This window comes from Onychostoma macrolepis, chromosome 07, assembly GCF_012432095.1.
Source record: "Onychostoma macrolepis isolate SWU-2019 chromosome 07, ASM1243209v1, whole genome shotgun sequence".
Taxonomy (NCBI): Eukaryota; Metazoa; Chordata; class Actinopteri; order Cypriniformes; family Cyprinidae; genus Onychostoma; species Onychostoma macrolepis.
Window position 1 is genome coordinate 32,291,782 of NC_081161.1, and position 17,881 is coordinate 32,309,662.

General features: G+C 36.3%; 1 protein-coding gene across 2 annotated transcripts in view; it reads right to left on the reverse strand.

Moving 5' to 3' along the window:
- The window catches only part of rras2 (RAS related 2), a 37,002-nt gene extending 21,040 nt beyond the window's left edge, over nt 1-15,962 (reverse strand). Inside the window, exon 1 of one of the 2 annotated variants that reach the window (XM_058780414.1) lies at nt 15,535-15,962. In XM_058780414.1, coding sequence (XP_058636397.1) covers nt 15,535-15,636 — 102 coding nt within the window. In that variant the 5' untranslated portion in view covers nt 15,637-15,962. The remainder of the gene's footprint in view (nt 1-15,534) is intronic. The other variant, XM_058780415.1, reaches the window with a different exon arrangement.
- Nucleotides 15,963-17,881: the final 1,919 nt, after the last annotated feature.

Consider the following 17,881-nt stretch of genomic DNA (forward strand, 5'->3'; position numbering starts at 1 on the left):
GTGGTTCTAGTAGGCCACATGCTCTCGGGTCGTGAAGCAGGCTGTGAGACACACGTCCATCACCTGTTGAGGAGCTCTCCGGCCCCCTGCTTTCTATACAACAGCTGCGCCGCTAATGAACTCAACTCGGCCGTCTAAACTGAACCTGTCTCGCTCGCTGACAACTGGCCTGCCCCCGTGGACTGGACCCCAGGCACCAGCAGACCGAGAACATCTCCTGCAGTACAACGATACAGATAGGTTGGACTGGATCATGTGTGCTTTAATTGTCTATTTTACAAAAAATATTATGAAAGTTTCTCATTTATTGCTCTACAAAGGCCTTTAGCTGTTCATAGGAAATGGGATTATTAGAATCACTGAGCCTGGATTCCTGAAATCCTACTCCGACAATGTGAATGAATTTCAGGAAACTGTGGCATTGGATTACCGTCACAGATTCAACTCTTAACAGTAAAACTATACACCACAAAATAGGTTTCCATCCACATATTTCTATGCAAATTTTGGCATACTGCATAAATTTAATGGGTGGAAACACCAAAGTGCAATTCAAATTTCTGAAATGTGAATAAAAAGCATATACTCACTTGAGGTACAACCTGTTGGTTTAGCAAAAAGGTATGTGCATAAACTACGGTGAAAACGCATTTACTGAATAAATTCTTAACTGTGCATCAAAAAATTTCAACATATCATGTGACTGAGGAATTCACTAACAATTCACTTAAGAGATCTGCCATCGATCATTAATTTGAAGAGTGTTTTGTCTACATGTTCTAAATTGCAAGTAATTATGAAAATTAATAAAATATGACTTAATTTCATCATCTTAAAGGAAGTAAAAATCGAAAATGTATTACTTATTTTTGATTATTATGATTTAATTATTTAAATTATTATGATCACTGAACTGCAATTAAAATTTCTAAAATGTTTATGTTCATAATTTTGTAGATAAAAGTTTGTTCAGTAAGAAGACATGCACAATTTGTAACTTTTTTCAACACGTCTGAATAAATAACTCATGAGATCTGCAATAAATTACTAGCAAATATGTAGTTTGTCAAAGCGTTTTGCAAATAATGTACATTTAAAATAAAATATTGCTTCATTTATTAACATTAAAAGGAATATGAATGAATAATTTGTTACTTAATTTGATAAAAGAGGCCAGTGGTTTCAACATCCATGCATCAATTATATAATTTATTAGTATTCAAAGAGAAGAACTCTTCTGCCTTCTTACCAAAGGAAGACAATATTTCTAGCTTTAAATAAAAAAAGCATTTAACAAAAAGCTTAAATATCTCAGATACAGTAATCACTTAATTGATGACCACCACCTTAAATATTTTTAATCTAATTTAAAAATGCAATGTAATGGAACTTCTTTTCAATACATCTTTACTTGTAATTTACATCATAATGAAATGGATTATAAAGAATGAAAAATGTCATGTGGCGATTTGGTTCGATCCACTGGTTGCTGATTGGATGGAGGCAGATCTGAATGCGAGCTTGCAGTTGATTATATTTAAGGGGCAGAGTTTATGTGGACAAAATGTGTTTAGTGAAGTCTGGCATGTATCACCAGAGAGAAGTCTGTGGTTTCTTTGTAATAATATATATATATTATTATATATATATTATTACAACATGGATTTACATAATAGGATGAATTTACATTTCATGCTGACTTTAAATAGATTAGAAAAGTCTTCTTTTTAAGTTCGGATGGTGGTCTGCATGCTGTGCTACAGCTGAAGGTGATAATGGTGCATGCTGGGCTAGGGCTGAGGGGAGTGGGTGGCTTATACTGGGCTAGACCAAGAGGACAGGGTGAGGTATGCATGCATACTGAGGGCACATGAGGAATGCAGGAAAGGGGGGCTGATTCGCTGGCCAGACTTCCGGGGGAAGGCGCCATGAGTTCAGTGACTCAAAGAGCAGCTGAACTGTAACTTCATCAAAGCCCACTATAAAGCCACTAACCCCGTGGCACGTGCCCGTATGGAAAATCATCAGGGCAGGCAATGCCAAAAGGCTTAAACATTGCTCCGCAGCACAAAGAAATAAAGACCAAAAGAGAATGGGGGGGGTTGAGCAACTGCATTGTTTGGGAGTGTGATATCAGGTCAGCACTTTCATAATGTCCCTCCTGCGTGTGACTGTTCCACACTTGCTGCCACAATAAAGACTTGCATTGTTACCCACCCAGCTTCAGAGAGCAAATAACTTCTCGTCCAGCTTGCAAAAATAGACAACATTATTTACGCAGAACATTTTTTAAATGTTTCTGAAAGAAGGTTGCAATAAAAAAAAAATACAGTAAAAACAGTAATATTGTAAAATATAAAACAATTATTAAAATACATTAAAAAACATTTATTTGAAACTGAAATCTTTAGTAATATTATACAGGGCTCTAGACTCATTCTTCCCACTGGTCGCTCTTTTGCGATATAATTTATAATTTATGTATTTCTGTCACATAATTTGGTCGCAATTTTAATTTTTTTTTTTTTTTTGCTACAACATTTGATTATAAATGCATGCTGATGAACTTTTATCATAGTTTATAGTTATATGGTAACGAAAGTGTTCAACATTCAACCCTTTTTCATCAGTGTTAATTATGATTTAAATTTTGTGAATAGGCTTTTCGTGTGCTTTCACGTTTTACAAGAAAAGATAATTGTCTGTTTTGCTTATATCTATACACCTTTCACTTTTTAAGACTAAAACAAAAGATGGATTCATTGTTATTCTTAATTAAAAAGCACAACAACAATAAAACAGTAGGCTACAATGGCAAACTAGCTTACATAACCTTTATTAACAAAAACGAATAAGACGAGGCATGGCATAGGACACAACACATGCTGTATTATACAGGCTACCCACTAATAAATTACAGAATGCTTAGCAAACACTGAGGAATCAAATAAATAATAATAAAAAAATTAAAAATAAGGAAAGCCTCCATACTGTAACGTGAGGTAAACAGCAAAGATAACAAGCTTTTCAAAACGAAAACAAAAACAAAAGTAAAACTAAAATTAAATTAAACGAAAAGTAAAGCTGTATAAAGCAGACGCTTTGGATCTGCGCAGACCATGCACTCGCACAAGTGCGACCACGTCAAATTTTTACTCGCACATTCTCAAAAATTGGTCGCAGTCTAGAGCAAGTCTAGACTGTTATAAATGTCTATATTGTCACTTTTGATCAATTTAATGTGTCCTTCTTGAATAAAAGTATAGGCCTACTTTTTAAATAAAAAAAGTTGGACTACTTCTAACTAGACACAGCATCTAAAAACAGTGATCCTTATGCTGAAAAAAAAGTTACACATAATGCAATTACCAATGATTGTGAGTCTGACTCATGTACACAGATCATTTCAATTGAAAAAATAGCGTAGTAGACCGGACATCCTATGTGAACCCATAAGTGTACCTGAGACATACTGATATCCTTTTCTGCAAAACTGTCCTAATTAGAAGCAAAAAATAACATGTTTGCTGTTGAACAGACAGAACTTTGATTTAAAAAAAAATAATAATGTAAATAACAGACTTGGTAATAACTGAATTGCAGATATATCAATAAGCAGATATTAAAGCAGATGTCAAACTTATGAATATGTTTTGCAGATTCTCATCAGACTGCTTGAGATGACTTTTATTCTCCTCGTTTATACCTGATAAACGACTGGCGTATTAGAAATACAAACTTTTAATAGTCTCGTTGGAAGAAAACAAACATACATAGCTTGACACAATTCCAAGAAAAGCAAGAGTATTGTTTAACTTCAAAACCTTCTCAGCATGCAAACTCAACAGATTGTATGTTTGTTACGCAATGGAAATGTTGTTTTTTGTTTCTGTAGAGTAGAAAAGGTGTGGTATAATTTTCAGAGCACAGCGTAAAGCAGACAAGGTGTGAGCCACGATTCAGTCAATAGATGTTCATCCAGCAGTTAGCACAAGTAAACAGGATACCTCAGAAGAACACGAGCCACATAAAAGCCACAGAAGTTAACGAAAGAGGCAGTATGCGAGCGAGAGATGTGTGGGCGCCACTCAACAAACATCAGACAAACACAGACGCAGAGCCTACATACCCTCCCCCTCTCGTGAAGAGTCACACTCCTCTCCTTCAAACAAACGCACATGCTCAAAACACATGTAACCAAAACTTACCACTTCTTCAAACTGCTACTCTAACCAGTGCAGAGGTGTGTTTTCAGTAGCGACGCAAATCGGAAAAGAGTGACTTCATTTAAATGAGGGCTGAAAAACATCCGAGAGGTGTATTATTAGATGAGCCAGGCGTGTGTAACCTACAATAGACGGGCAAGTAAATGAGGTATACCGTGTGCTCCATTTCTGATGATGAGGTGTAGTCTCCTGAGACACCGCAATGAATTGGCCTGTCGCTGTGCTTTATTAAAGAACCGGATAAGTCAGCACAGCGGTGCATAAGCTACAGCTGGGACGAAGCGTAACCCCTCTAAGAAGTTTATGCTCACAGCATCAGCCTAATGTGCTGGTTGGAATCAATGGATTTCTGCAAGGAGGTTCAAGGAGAGGCGTGTGGGCCGCCTCCTCGATTTATACAAAGCAAAGGCCACATGTAGAAGTTCCTGGCTCTGATCTGATCCGAGGTTCTATTCCTTAAAGAGGTCACGTCATATATTCTTATGATTTCATTTTTCCACTGAGGTCCACTTATTTAAAGGGGTCATCGGATGCCCATTTTCCACAAGTTGATATGTGACCTGTGCTGGCAAAATGAGTCAGAATGTACAAATTTTCAAAAATGAGTTATTTTTATTTTCACATTCTCCATTAAAATTAAAAAAAATCTTAAAAATCTTCAAAATTATATATGACTTGTTGGAATCGGACAAAAAATGCCTGAGCTACAGCCGTTTGAAGGCAATAGAGGCAGCAGATCTGATTTCGAGAAAAATGGAGTTAAAGATTCCAAAGCAAAATCACCAAGCAACGTTGCATATTTTCCTCCGATTCTTTTCTTAATAATAATTACTATATAATTAATCACAATATAGCTATTTTTTATTTTATCTTTGCTATTAAAAATAAGAAAAAAGATGCAGATAAACAGTAGTTTAATCAAGAGCAGCGAGTGATTCCATCTTTTCTTTTAATGTATGATTAAGATTGAGACAGATCTATGTTAAGACCTACTGTGTTGCATGGATCAAATATAATGTTACAAATCAGATTTTCCCCCAAACATTAACTAAACGTTTATGCAAGACATAACAGATTATGATTATGTGAATCTCACCAATACATATTTCGCAATAATGTACTTTATAAGAGAGAACGCGTGCTCACGGAAAGGCGCGGCACGCGCTTTGCAAATTTCAGTCAGTGCGATCGTTTTGTTTTCATCAGCATGGCTTTAAAAATCGTATTTCACTGGTTTGGACTCATGTCATTGAGAATTCGATATGAATATTCACAAAGCTGGAATGCTGCGCTTTGCAACAATAGACTTACAGCTTGTGGTGAGAGGCAGCAGCGAGCAGAGAAAAGGTAATCATCTCAGAAATCGTACAAATAAAGATCATTTTAGATGTTTAATTACTATTTTGAGCATTGGGATCACTAGAAGAGGGCTAAATGACTTCATTTTTGTGAAAATCTCAAATTCAACCAAAACTGACATTTTTCACATCTTTTGCCTGTAGCTCAAAATTAGTTTGTGTGCATTCCGACTTGTTTTGCCAGCATGGGTCACATACGATTCTTTAGGGTCTTAAGGAAAAGTCTATAATATACTTTGGTTAAAATTTCTCAATGGTAATGTAAAAAACACCCTTTGTACCCTATCAAAATCAGCTGTTTTCAGCAAGCCGTTCTAGTCCAAGTTGCTTTAAATGCCAATGAGCTCTGCTCACCCCGCCCCTCTTTTCCGTGGGGTGACGAGCTGACTGTAAACTTCAGCCACGAAACTTGCTAACTAGCACCATATTAGGAAAGGGGATTTGCAAAGATTCATAAAAAACCCTTATACTCACTTCTATTGTAGATGAAGCTGGATTACGAATGATTTGCGCGAACAAAGGCATTTAGGCAGGATTGGGCATTCCCTTCAAAAACGAAAGTAACGTTAATCCTCTGCATCTTCAGCAGCTCAGATATCGGGAGTAAATGACGACTGCTATGTTCATTATTACATCCAACAACAAAACACCTCAATCGTGCACCTGCACTGGAGTCGACACAAAGGAGGACAGATGACAGCATACTCAGGGCGGGTCTAAGGTAAGACGGCCTTGTCAATCAACTATCGTGGGATCGGTCTGTGCAGAACTACGTCGTTCTGACAGGAATCTCAGAACAGCCTGATTTGAGAAAGGGGATTTTAAAATAGGGATTTAAAAAAAAAAACACTGGGTGGATTTTTATCATTATAGGGTGGATGTGTACACACACTTCCAACACACATTTATGTTCAAACAACATGTAAAGTGAATTTTGCATCTAATGACCCCTTTAAGTTAGGGGTGGGCACTATACCGGTATTAACTTGACTACCGGTATTATGTTGTGCCATGATATGGATTTTGCTATACTGTGGTTACTGTTACATATTCATGGATTTCATTGGATGGGCAGACAAAGATTTTTTCCCCACCCTCGTTACTGTGTCATCAGAGAGAGAGATATGCCCAGCTTGATCGGACATAAATCAGAACTGGATAGTTTTTGCTCCAAACACACGAGCGGCATAAATCAGAACCGGATAGTTTTTGCTCCAAACACACGAGCGGCTCTTTGGAACTGCAATAATTTTACAATAGATTACAATAATTTCCCAAAATGTAATTTGTGTGGGAATATTACTAAGTCTGTAAACGGCCGTTAACACAGGACAGAGATGCAGAACACGGACACAAAAAGAGAAAATACTGTAGCAGTATTCACAATGCTCATTGTTCAGTACAATTTATTCTGTCTTTTTGCTTATTCACCAAACACCGAAAGAGCTTTTTTGCTATTTTCGGCCGAATAATTTCAGTTGCCAAACATTCGGTGCATCCCTAATACTAAGAAATGTTTCTTGAGCAGCAAGTCAACATATCAAAATGATTTCTCAAGGATCATGTGACAGTGAAGACTGAAGTAATGGCTGCTGAAATTCAGCTTTAACGTCGCAGGAATAAATTACATTTTAAAATATATTAAAATTGAAAACACTTCATTTTATCAATAAATTAATATTGTAATACAAAGGAGAGGTCTGGAAAATCACCTTTTTAACCCCTGTTGAGCTCAATTTAACCTATCATGTATTTCTGACAGTGTCCTAGACATAGTTCACCACACCCAACATGTTGGGAGACAAAGTAGAAAGTTACATGACATCACATCTCCATCTTTAACTTAAAACCATAACTTCCTGTGAGGTTTTTAATCATGGACAAATGAAAAAACCCTCTCCGACTAGGATACACATAACAGAGATAGGCTTACTAGTTATTCACTACAGAGAGCAGTGCATTTCCTGATAGCTTTCAATCTACTAAAATAAGTAATGGAACATAATAACTAAGGAATATATATATATAATTGCAAATTAAATGCAAAAATCAGACATGCTATATAAGCAGAGGGAAGTTAACAACACTACAGTTAAAACAATGATTGTATGTGTTTTAAAAGAAGTGATTTCGCTAGAGCACAATTTATATCTTTGTTTTAGCTAACAACACGGAACAAAATGGATTATCAAACTGTAAACAAACAAAAAGCAGGAATTAATAATAAACAAAAGGGCAGCAATCTATGTTTGCTTAAAGGTGGGGTAAGTGATTTCTGGTAGCCAATGTTGACATTTGAAATCACCAAAACAAAAGACTTTCGCCCCTACGCCAAAAGGGTCTTGCCCCTATTTTGATAGCTCCGCCCACATATAGGTACGGCAAGGATTTGTGAAACTAAGCAAAACCAATGTTACTCACCTATCGAGAAGAAACAAAGCAACCTCGGCGTCCGATCACAGGCCTTTCCGCTCCTTCAGTTCTCTCCAGCGTTGGAAAGCTGATCCGATATTTACACGGGTCCTTCTTATTGCCTTATCGTAACACCGTGTCTACACTGGACGTGAGTGGCGTGAAAAAATACTATAGAACTCATTATAATCAGTGATGCTGTCTACACTGGTTGCTGCGCCGCGACACGACAAATCCCTGACAGTAAACTGCTGCCACGTTCTATTATATTGACACACATTTCAAATGATTTTCAACGGTCGTTTTGTCGCGTCCAGTGTAGACGCGGTGCAAGCCTTCTTTTGCTCTGCATACATTTTCCTCTTTTGTTTTTTTCCGCCATCTCTATCTTTCTGTTGTTGCTCGGCTCGGCTAATGTCCATCATGTGCACTGATGAGAGCTCTCTCCTCTGCATCATGAGTAGACACGCCCCTTACTGCTGATTGGCTACAAGTTTGTTCTGGTACTGGCCCGACTCAGTTTTCTAAAGAGTTTTTGAAAAAATGCATACCCCACCTTTAATCAAGAAGATCCTCCACAAAATCCTGGCCATAAGGGGTATCTTGCTACAAAAAAACTAAATGTGAGCAATTGATAGGTCAACCAACAACCAGCAAAATGTCCTATCGTTAGTGTGACACACTGGCTAAGAAATTACATGGGGAAAAGAGAAAGAACCAAATCGACCAATTTCCATAATGTGCTAATCAAAACTGTGCTCACAAGACAAACAAAAACAGTTGGCCCTTGAAAACTGACAATCACAATTGTTAAACTGTTCTGTGATAAAAGACAACTGATATTATTTATCTCACTGCTTGGCTTGAACTGATAGTTACTCTTGAGAGTATTATATCAGACAAGAGGAAATTAACTGTGACTCAGCTTATAGGTGGAGTTTGTGGGATGCCAGTGGTCAAAGCCAAAACTGTTTATCACTATATTTAAATTAAATTCATGATGTATTATTACTGTGTGTTGCATGGTTAAGTGATGACTAAACTAATCTATGATTACTTATAAGAAAATATCTGATCATGGTGATTATGTGGGTGATATGAGTTTGAGTACAGCTTGCAACACAATCCTATTTCCTCTGTCCTCTTTCCTATTGCTCTCTACTCAAGCCGTCTAGTAAAGAAGGAAAAAACAAAACATTAAATAATTAAACAAAACATCTTGCTGGACAAGTTACTTTAGGGATTAGACTTAAGACTAAATAAGTCTCTTACACTCACCAAAATACAGAAAAACAATAATATTGTGAAATATTACCATTTAAAATAATACTCTTCTTTTTTAAATATATTTTAAAATGTAATTTATTCTTGTAATGGCAAAACTGAATATTGAAAACTGTTGAGCTGCTTAACATTTTTGTGTAAACCATGATCATTTTGTTCAGGTTTATTTACTGAATAGAAAGTTTAAAAGAACAGCATTTATTTCAATTTGAAATCTTTTAGAACATTATGAATTTCTTGACCAATTTAATGCATCCTTGAATAACACTATTTATTTCTTTAAAAAAAAAAATAATTCTTACTGACCCCAAACCTTTTAATGGTATTTACAGGAAAGTACTTGTAAAAGTTGGAGGTCCTTCCTCTTCTTCCTGTAATAGTACTATGTTTATCAGTACAGTGTGTGTGTTTATCAGTACAGCAGTGTGAGAAATCAACAGGTGAGTCTGCAGGAAGAAAACAACATCTCTACTCTCATGTTACCTGCTTCACACAGCCTCCCACACAGTCTTTCACACATACTACTGTCAAACCCATTGTGAAAATGTAATGATTTCTTTAACGGTAAAGTTTACATTAAAAAAAAAAAAATTCAATGAACTTTTAAGTCCTTGTTTCACTGATAGTTTTCCCCTCAGCTATAGATCAGTGGTTTGAGGTACACGTGCAAAAAAAGACCTTTACGTTCTCTGAATGCTCCAAACGATCAGAACCAGCTGATAATCACTTCCACTGCTACGATAAATGATCTCCCATTTTGCCTATCACAGTGTTACGACACAGAAGATGTGAATCTGTATGGCAAATATGACAAAACTCAGCAGCGGTGTCTCAGTCTCCACCTGGCTAGAGTAAAATACTAATGCAGTTACAAGCTGTGTGTAATTCAAGCTACTATAACTCCTGATCAGTCGGCTGCTCTTCAGTCTGCATACATGTGCTGCTTTACTTCCACTCTTGTCTGCACTCTTCCGTCCCACAAACAGGTTATCTTCTTTAAAGCTCCAAGTGAACGGTTGCCAGATATTACAAAAAAAGCCACCTGGTCTAATATACACAACGACCCCAGATACTGTGCTTTGGGTAAGTGAAAACAAATGCTTAAAATTGCAATATAATAAACAGGCATGGCAAAACTGTACCAGAAAAACAAACACAAGATCAATATCCTACAAAATTAAAGGACAGGAAACATAAATTATAAATAAAATAGCTAAATATAAAATATTTGGTGCTTAAGAAAAAATTCTTATTCGTATCAGTGTGGAAAACAGTGCTGCTTAATATTTTGTGGGGTACATTTGTATTCTTTTATGAACAAAAAGTTCAATAGAAAAGCATTTATTTAAAACATAAATGTTTGGTAACAATCTTTGATGAATTAAATGCGTCTTTGCTAAACAAAACTATTGATTTCTTTTTCTATAAAGTACTTGTAATCTTTTAAACTATTTACTATAGCACCCCGTTTGACAGTGATATATCAGCAATACAAACTGTCTACCATGATCCAGAATACTGCTGTTTCTGCTTTCCCTAAGCACAGCATAGGTCTTGTTTGAAGCTAAAACACTCACATACATAAGCACCAAGGTCTGACCATGCTGCAGTCGTAAGGAAACAGTGCTGCAGGGAGTCTGTTCTCCCAGAAATGAGAGCCAGCGATAAGAGCTAATATTAGCAAACATGTGATCATGCCTTCAACAGCGCCATGCTACACTTAGTGTACTCGGAGACCGTCTAAAGTGATAAAAAGGTCAGTGAGGCCTGCAATGATTTCACTTTCACACTTCTGCTGATGAGGAACAGCCGTTACTCACAAGAAGCTCGGCTGACAACTAACAATCTAGGAAAACCAAAGGCAAAAACAATGATTTTCTTGCAGCTTTAAATCACAGCACAAACCACATCAACTCCACATTTTTAAAAGTTAAAAATAAAAAACAAAAACTATGCCTAGATATATTATTTAATATTATTATTAATAATAATGAAATTATAATTCATTCATTTAATTAATATCGATGACAAAGTTAAAATATTCAGAAATGAAAAATAATAACAAAAATCATTATATTATATTATTAACATTCATTCTAAAGCAATAAAGGTAATCTGCTACTACATAATATCTGCACGAAACTCCATGAAAGGCCATACTTATACTACACAGCTTGGGTTGCATCACAATGACGTCAACTAATCCATTTCAGTCTGAGTCACATGCCTGACTGGCGCTGATCATGGCCCATGTCATGACGCTAGTTTGAGATCAACCAGTCTGCTTTTGTGAAGTCATCCTTGTGGCACTGTGTGAAGCAGTCAAGCAAAGTAATGCATCACTGCAGTCTCTTCAACCAAATTTTGACAGCAATCAATTATGTTTTCCGACAGCGTAACTAACGAAGAATGTCATACATGCACCTAACATTCTGTTGCAAAGTGGTGTGAGTTAGAAGGCTGCACATACTTTCCCATACACATCCAGGAGGTCCTTAGAGACCGAGCAGGAGTGGAGGGACTTCCTCTTTCAGAGACCGGATTCTGGCTTCTCCATGGTCATTAACCCAACATGACTCAGATGAAACCTCCCTGAGTAACACACATCTGAATGGGAAAGCCTGGAGTCATAAAACAGCTGGGCTGCGCTTTTGTCACTGGCAAAGACTTCTAAAAACACTCCAACAGGAAGGGTCTTACATGGTTTTCTTTGGATTACTCTCGTTTTCACACATTTAGTACCAGTGGAAATCAACACTATCCTCCTACATCCCTACCAGCGTTGGGCATGTTACTTTAAAAAAGTAATTAGTTATAGTTACTAGTTACTTCTCACAAATAGTAACTGAGTTACATCATTATAAAAGTAACTAATTTCCAGGGAAAGTAAATATTGTGCTGGCATCAGTCAGTCAAGCATTATAATATGATATTATGATAATTTAGCATTATATGATGATAGAACTTTAGTAATTAGAATAACCAAGTATGAATGCATATTTGTCATGTTGACTGAACTTGGGACTGGTGGTGGTGTTTAAGATATTGTTTGTCATTTAGTGTTTCTATAAAAAAAAAAAGAAAAAATAATAATAAGATAAGAGAACTACTATGAATTCTACTACTAATAACAATATAAAATGCACTGAGGATTAATGCGCTGCTGGGTTCATGAATATTAAATCACGTTGTCTGCGTTCGCTCGAACTGATTTGCTGATAAATTGATTTTGACGATAATAGGTAAGCACCAGCCAATGAGATTGTCGTTTGCGCATTACTTCTGCCCAGAACCCGAGATGGTCCTCACTGCAGAACACAAGATCCAGGGGGCGAGGCTGGATCCAGATCCAACTCCTCCCACCTAAACATTTACATATACCTAAACCTACCCGTCTCCACCCCCTGATCCCTAAACCTACCAATCTCCTTATTCAGAAGTTCTTAAAAGCTGAAGAATTCCAAGGGAACTCCGTTATTTTGGCAGGAAAATACAACAAAGAATATCGTTTACATGTAGCGAATCAATTCTGCATGTTATGAAAGACTAACTTGCTCTGTATCTTTCTTTGCGTGTGTGAGAAAGAGACACTAGAGTTTACGGTATGTCAAATACAGCTACACTGTGCATCCATTCAGATGAACTGAAAAATACAATTATAATAATATTATAATAAATTATAGTAATGCCGCATTTTATTGTCAGTAACGGTAACGGCCTTGTAACGGGGGAAACAGTCATTCGTTTGATTACTTGTTACTGAAAAAAATAACGCCGTTAGTAACGCCATTATTCCCATCACTGATCCCTTCTAAACCCTGTTTCAAAATAGTAAACACACTTAAAAACTTTCACCGCACGCTGAAGTGTGTTAGGTTAATGTATAATTGTAATAATTGTAGTCTGATTTTCATTACCATCTGAAGGTGTTTTATTCAGTCCATTTGCTAGTACCAGATCATGAACAAATGTTGATTATTAAGCTCAAATGTGGCACTGCCAGCAGCAGTTAAGATTTAGTAAAAAAGGGTATAAGGTGATCAAGCATATTAATCCACTTTAATTCCTCTCTTGCTAATGCTTGCAAAAATACAGACAAAGAAAGCAATATTTCAGCAAGTCTATGATCAAACTGGTTTATGGGGAGGCGACTGTGACTGATAAAAACACAGCAATCTGGCATGATTGAAATGAAGATACGACACTACTACGATGAAGAAAGCAATTAAAGAGAAAACACCTGTTCTGATATTGATCTGCTGCTTTAAGCAGATCAGACTGATTCAGTGAAAACATCTATTGTATTTCACTGTTTTTAAATCCAACAAATATACTTTTAATATCCAAGTTCACACTATAAATGAATTAGCTACTGACAAGCTTGTTGCACACTCACCCTAACATTTATCATTGGGTTTCTTAGCCAAGATAAAAGTTAGGCTTGAACGTATACCTAAAAGATAAGAAATTCTGATTTCCTATTAAATGTTCATCACAAAAACAAATCAGCTTCCTCAGGCATGTAACTACATTTTCTTGAAATACGCCCAAAATAGCTCATTGACGTGTTGCCAGTTGCGCCAAGTAATTTAACACACTCTTACCCTGTAATCTGCTGTAATGTAGCTGCCTTGCTAAAAGTTCATTGGGACAAACTATGAGAGATGAGACAACTTTACGAGAGACAGGTTTAGACTGTGTCAGTTGTCTACCTAGACACCATTTTGGGGCATCACAGGCACATAGGTCACCTAAAATAAAGTGATTTATTGTTTTCTTGTCTTGCGAGTACTGGAACAAAACAGACTACAAAACTAAATAAAATATTTAATGCATCTCAGAATTATTTTTACATTTATACTTCTTCAATTTTCTTATAGAATGCATGTTTTTTTCTTGTGTAACATTACAACAGTGTCAAATACAAAAATCACATTGACAAATTTAGCATTCACTTCAATGAATGAATGAACTGAGACAACAGGATGGCTTCAAACCGATTTTCGGCTCCACATGTCAACACAGTCAGACAGAAAAACTTACAGTGTTGTTGACCGCTTATGATATTCACAAAACAATCATGTTTCACATATCACATGAAATGCAGTAGCCATTTTGTTATTCTTATGTTGCTAACATCTAAATATCCTAAATAACCTCTTTATTATTTTAACAATGGAGTTGATATATCATAATTGAACAAAGAAAAAGAATAAGCATAATTAATTTTTGAAAATATTAAAAGCACAACCTGTTCCTTCTACCAAGACAGCAGTAATGTTTTAAATATACATATTTATATGTTTACTTTCTTAAAGTTTAATAGATTTCTATCAGTACATGAGGAACTGATTGATGTAATTAATTGTCTGAGAATAATGTAATGTCATGGATAAAATAAAGCGAAATGATACATTTGTGTTATGAACATTCTATTTACCCTTTATGGTAAATCGTGATGTAGGCTATGTTAATATATGTTGCCATTTTGATAACTAAGTAGATAAAGCTGCGATACAGGTTTTGTCCTATGTCTCAAAAATGAGTGTAACAATAACCGACCCTGTTACTGCAGTTTTTACTATAATAACCTGGCATTAACCACCGATTTCCTCAACAACTAAAATGACATAATGATTCTAAAAACAACTTCTTACACTAGAAATATAATTTTCATTATTTTCATTAGCACAGATTTGGCAGAAGAAAAAATATCTACAGCAACTATGGTATCCTGTTAAAAACATTTCTAAGGGACTAGTCAACTCCAAAAGAAAAGGGGGAAAAACTTGTGTCAATATTGTTTTACATACTGTTGCATAACTTTGTTATGCAGTCTTTAAATATATTCCTCGTCACTATATAGCCTTTGAAACTCCAAACAAACAGCTCAAGTATTTCAATCGCTTGCTATGGTTATTAATGTGGTGTAACTCAGTCTAATATGCAACAGTTTACGAAAGTGCCTATGAACTAAATACAGCACTTTCGCTACAGAGTTTTAACTCTTACTACATGCATTAACTCCTACATTTCTCCTGATATGTTTGTTTTTACGTTTAAGCAGTAATTTTCTTAAATAAAGGCGGGGAGTTAAAGTGACGCAGGCCTCGCTCGGATTCCTGTACCCCCTTTTCCGTTTATGGGGTCCCCATTTCTGTGAGCAAGATCCACCCATATCTCCTAAACACCCTCACATCTTTTTTTTTTAAAGGGCCGAAAAGCACATCAGATTCCGCCATCTATCCGCTTACCTGGATAAACTGGATGGTTAATGCTGATTTTCCAACGCCTCCACCTCCGACGACCACCAGGCGATATTTCTCCTGCACTGAGCCGTCCTTCCAGCCAGCCATCGGGGACACACTGCTGCTCTCGCTCCGCTGTCTAAACACACGCACACCGAGCCACTTTACTCTGTGACAGGCCTTCAGATGGAGAAATGCAGCGGGAAAAAATACGATACGGCGTTTAGGCGATATGTGAACTCAGTGGTAATCCGTACGAGAGGAGAAAAGTACGACCACAGTCTATGGGAAATGCATTCACTGCTGCCTCAGGTCCATACGCCCTCGTCTAAATCGCTACCAGGCACTGACTGCCTGTGCTGCTGCAAGATGAGGGGAAGATAGGGCTAATCAGCCCGGCCAGTACACGCGGCGGGAGCTAGGGGGCGCCGCTGCTATTCCCGCCGGTATGATTTGCTTTCAAACTCATCATCATGTGAATGTTTCATTGATCTCAGTTACTAAATATCCGGACCGGTATTGCGTGGTAAATGTTTAAGTCTGCCACTGACAAACCCATATTGTCCCACTCAGTGTCTGTAGAAGACATATTAGTGTTCTTTGGAGATACAATGTTCCAGCAAGTCTGTAATTCAAAAACTTGAAACGGAAGATGCCACCCTCTCTTCATTCCCTGCATTGCCGAGCATTTTTTTCAACATGACAATGAATATATACATTTTCCCAAAATGAAAATCCTTCAGTGGACAAGTATTTCACCAAGTCTTAACACACTTGAGCGCCTGTGGAGGATTCTGTAGGGATGAGTTGAGCAACACTCCCCATTAAAGACCTGGGCATTTAAGGAGGTCATCCTTTAGAAGTTAAACAGGACAGATGTGACAATTTGTCATGAACTTGTTCACTCAATCCCAATACTTAAAGTTATGGAGGACATATGTGACCCTGGACCATAAAACCAGTCTGGGGTATATTTGTAGCAATAGCCAAAAATACATTGTATGGGTCAAAATTATCAATTTTTCTTTTATGCCAAAGATCTTTAGGATATTAAGTAAAGATCATGTTCCGTGAAGATAGTTTGTAAATTTCTTACCATAAATGTATAAAAACTTCATTTTTGATTAGTAATATGCATTGCTAAGAACTTCATTTGGACAACTTTAAAGGCAATTTTCTCAATATTTAGATTTTTTTGCACCCTCAGATTCCAGATTTTCAAATAGTTGTATCTCGGCCAAATATTGTTCGACCCTAACAAACCCTACATCAATGGAAAGCTTATTTATTCAGCTTTCATATTATGTATACATCTCAATTTCGAAAAATTTACACTTAAGACTGGTTTTGTGGTCCAGGGTCACATATGTTGAATTTAATCAAGGGTGTACTCATTTCTCCATTTAAACAAAATTGGCTAATTTACTTATTTTACAGATATTAATGACATATATTTCTGTTTTAATTAAGTATATTGTTAATGGGTCATTCCTGGGATTCGTTACATTTCAACTACATATGATTCAACTTCTAAATACCCCACATCATTAGGCACATATCAAACCTCCAAAAAAATCATATTTTACCACCTCAGGCATTAAAGACCTTTTATTATTTTCAGTTTTTTCAGCTTTAGACAATTGTTTTCTCAACCCCGTAACGGACAAAATGGAATTGGTTTTACACAGAAATTGTTATAAAACAAACATGTACCTACTGCTCGTGTCCCTGATAACAATTTAATGATAACAAATGTAACATTTATCATCATTTTCAAATTTTTATAGGACTGAAGCTACTGTCTCTTTATTTTTGTGTAAGAAATATTCTTAATTTAAAATTTTAACTAAAACCACAATTAGCCCTTAACATGTCAGATGGTAATCAGCAAGAAATACTTTTGTTCTTAATTGTCTTCCCTATATTTTTCTAAAAATATTAAAGTGACAAGGTGTGACGGGGTTGAAGACTGTAACACATTTGAAGGGATACATTGCCTTAAATTAAAATTTTTGGTTTTGTTTCTCTCTCATATTGTCCCCTTGTTTCTGGGTCAACATATCTGCATGGCCAACATTGTTTTTCTGCTGTTTTTTTATTTCTTATGTATGATGCTTGTCAACGTTTAAGTGGACATATTGCATCAAAAATTCTATTTAAAACAAAAATATGAGTTGTCATGAGTATATATATTTACTGAAACCATGACTATTTTTCCCCGTTAAAATGATTAATAAATGAAGCAAATAACTCATTATTGAGTTGACCACTGCTCCTCATGTAGTGTAGGAGAGTAGACCATAAATGGCAGCAATAAAATAAGCACATTGTACATACTTATGGATTATAATAA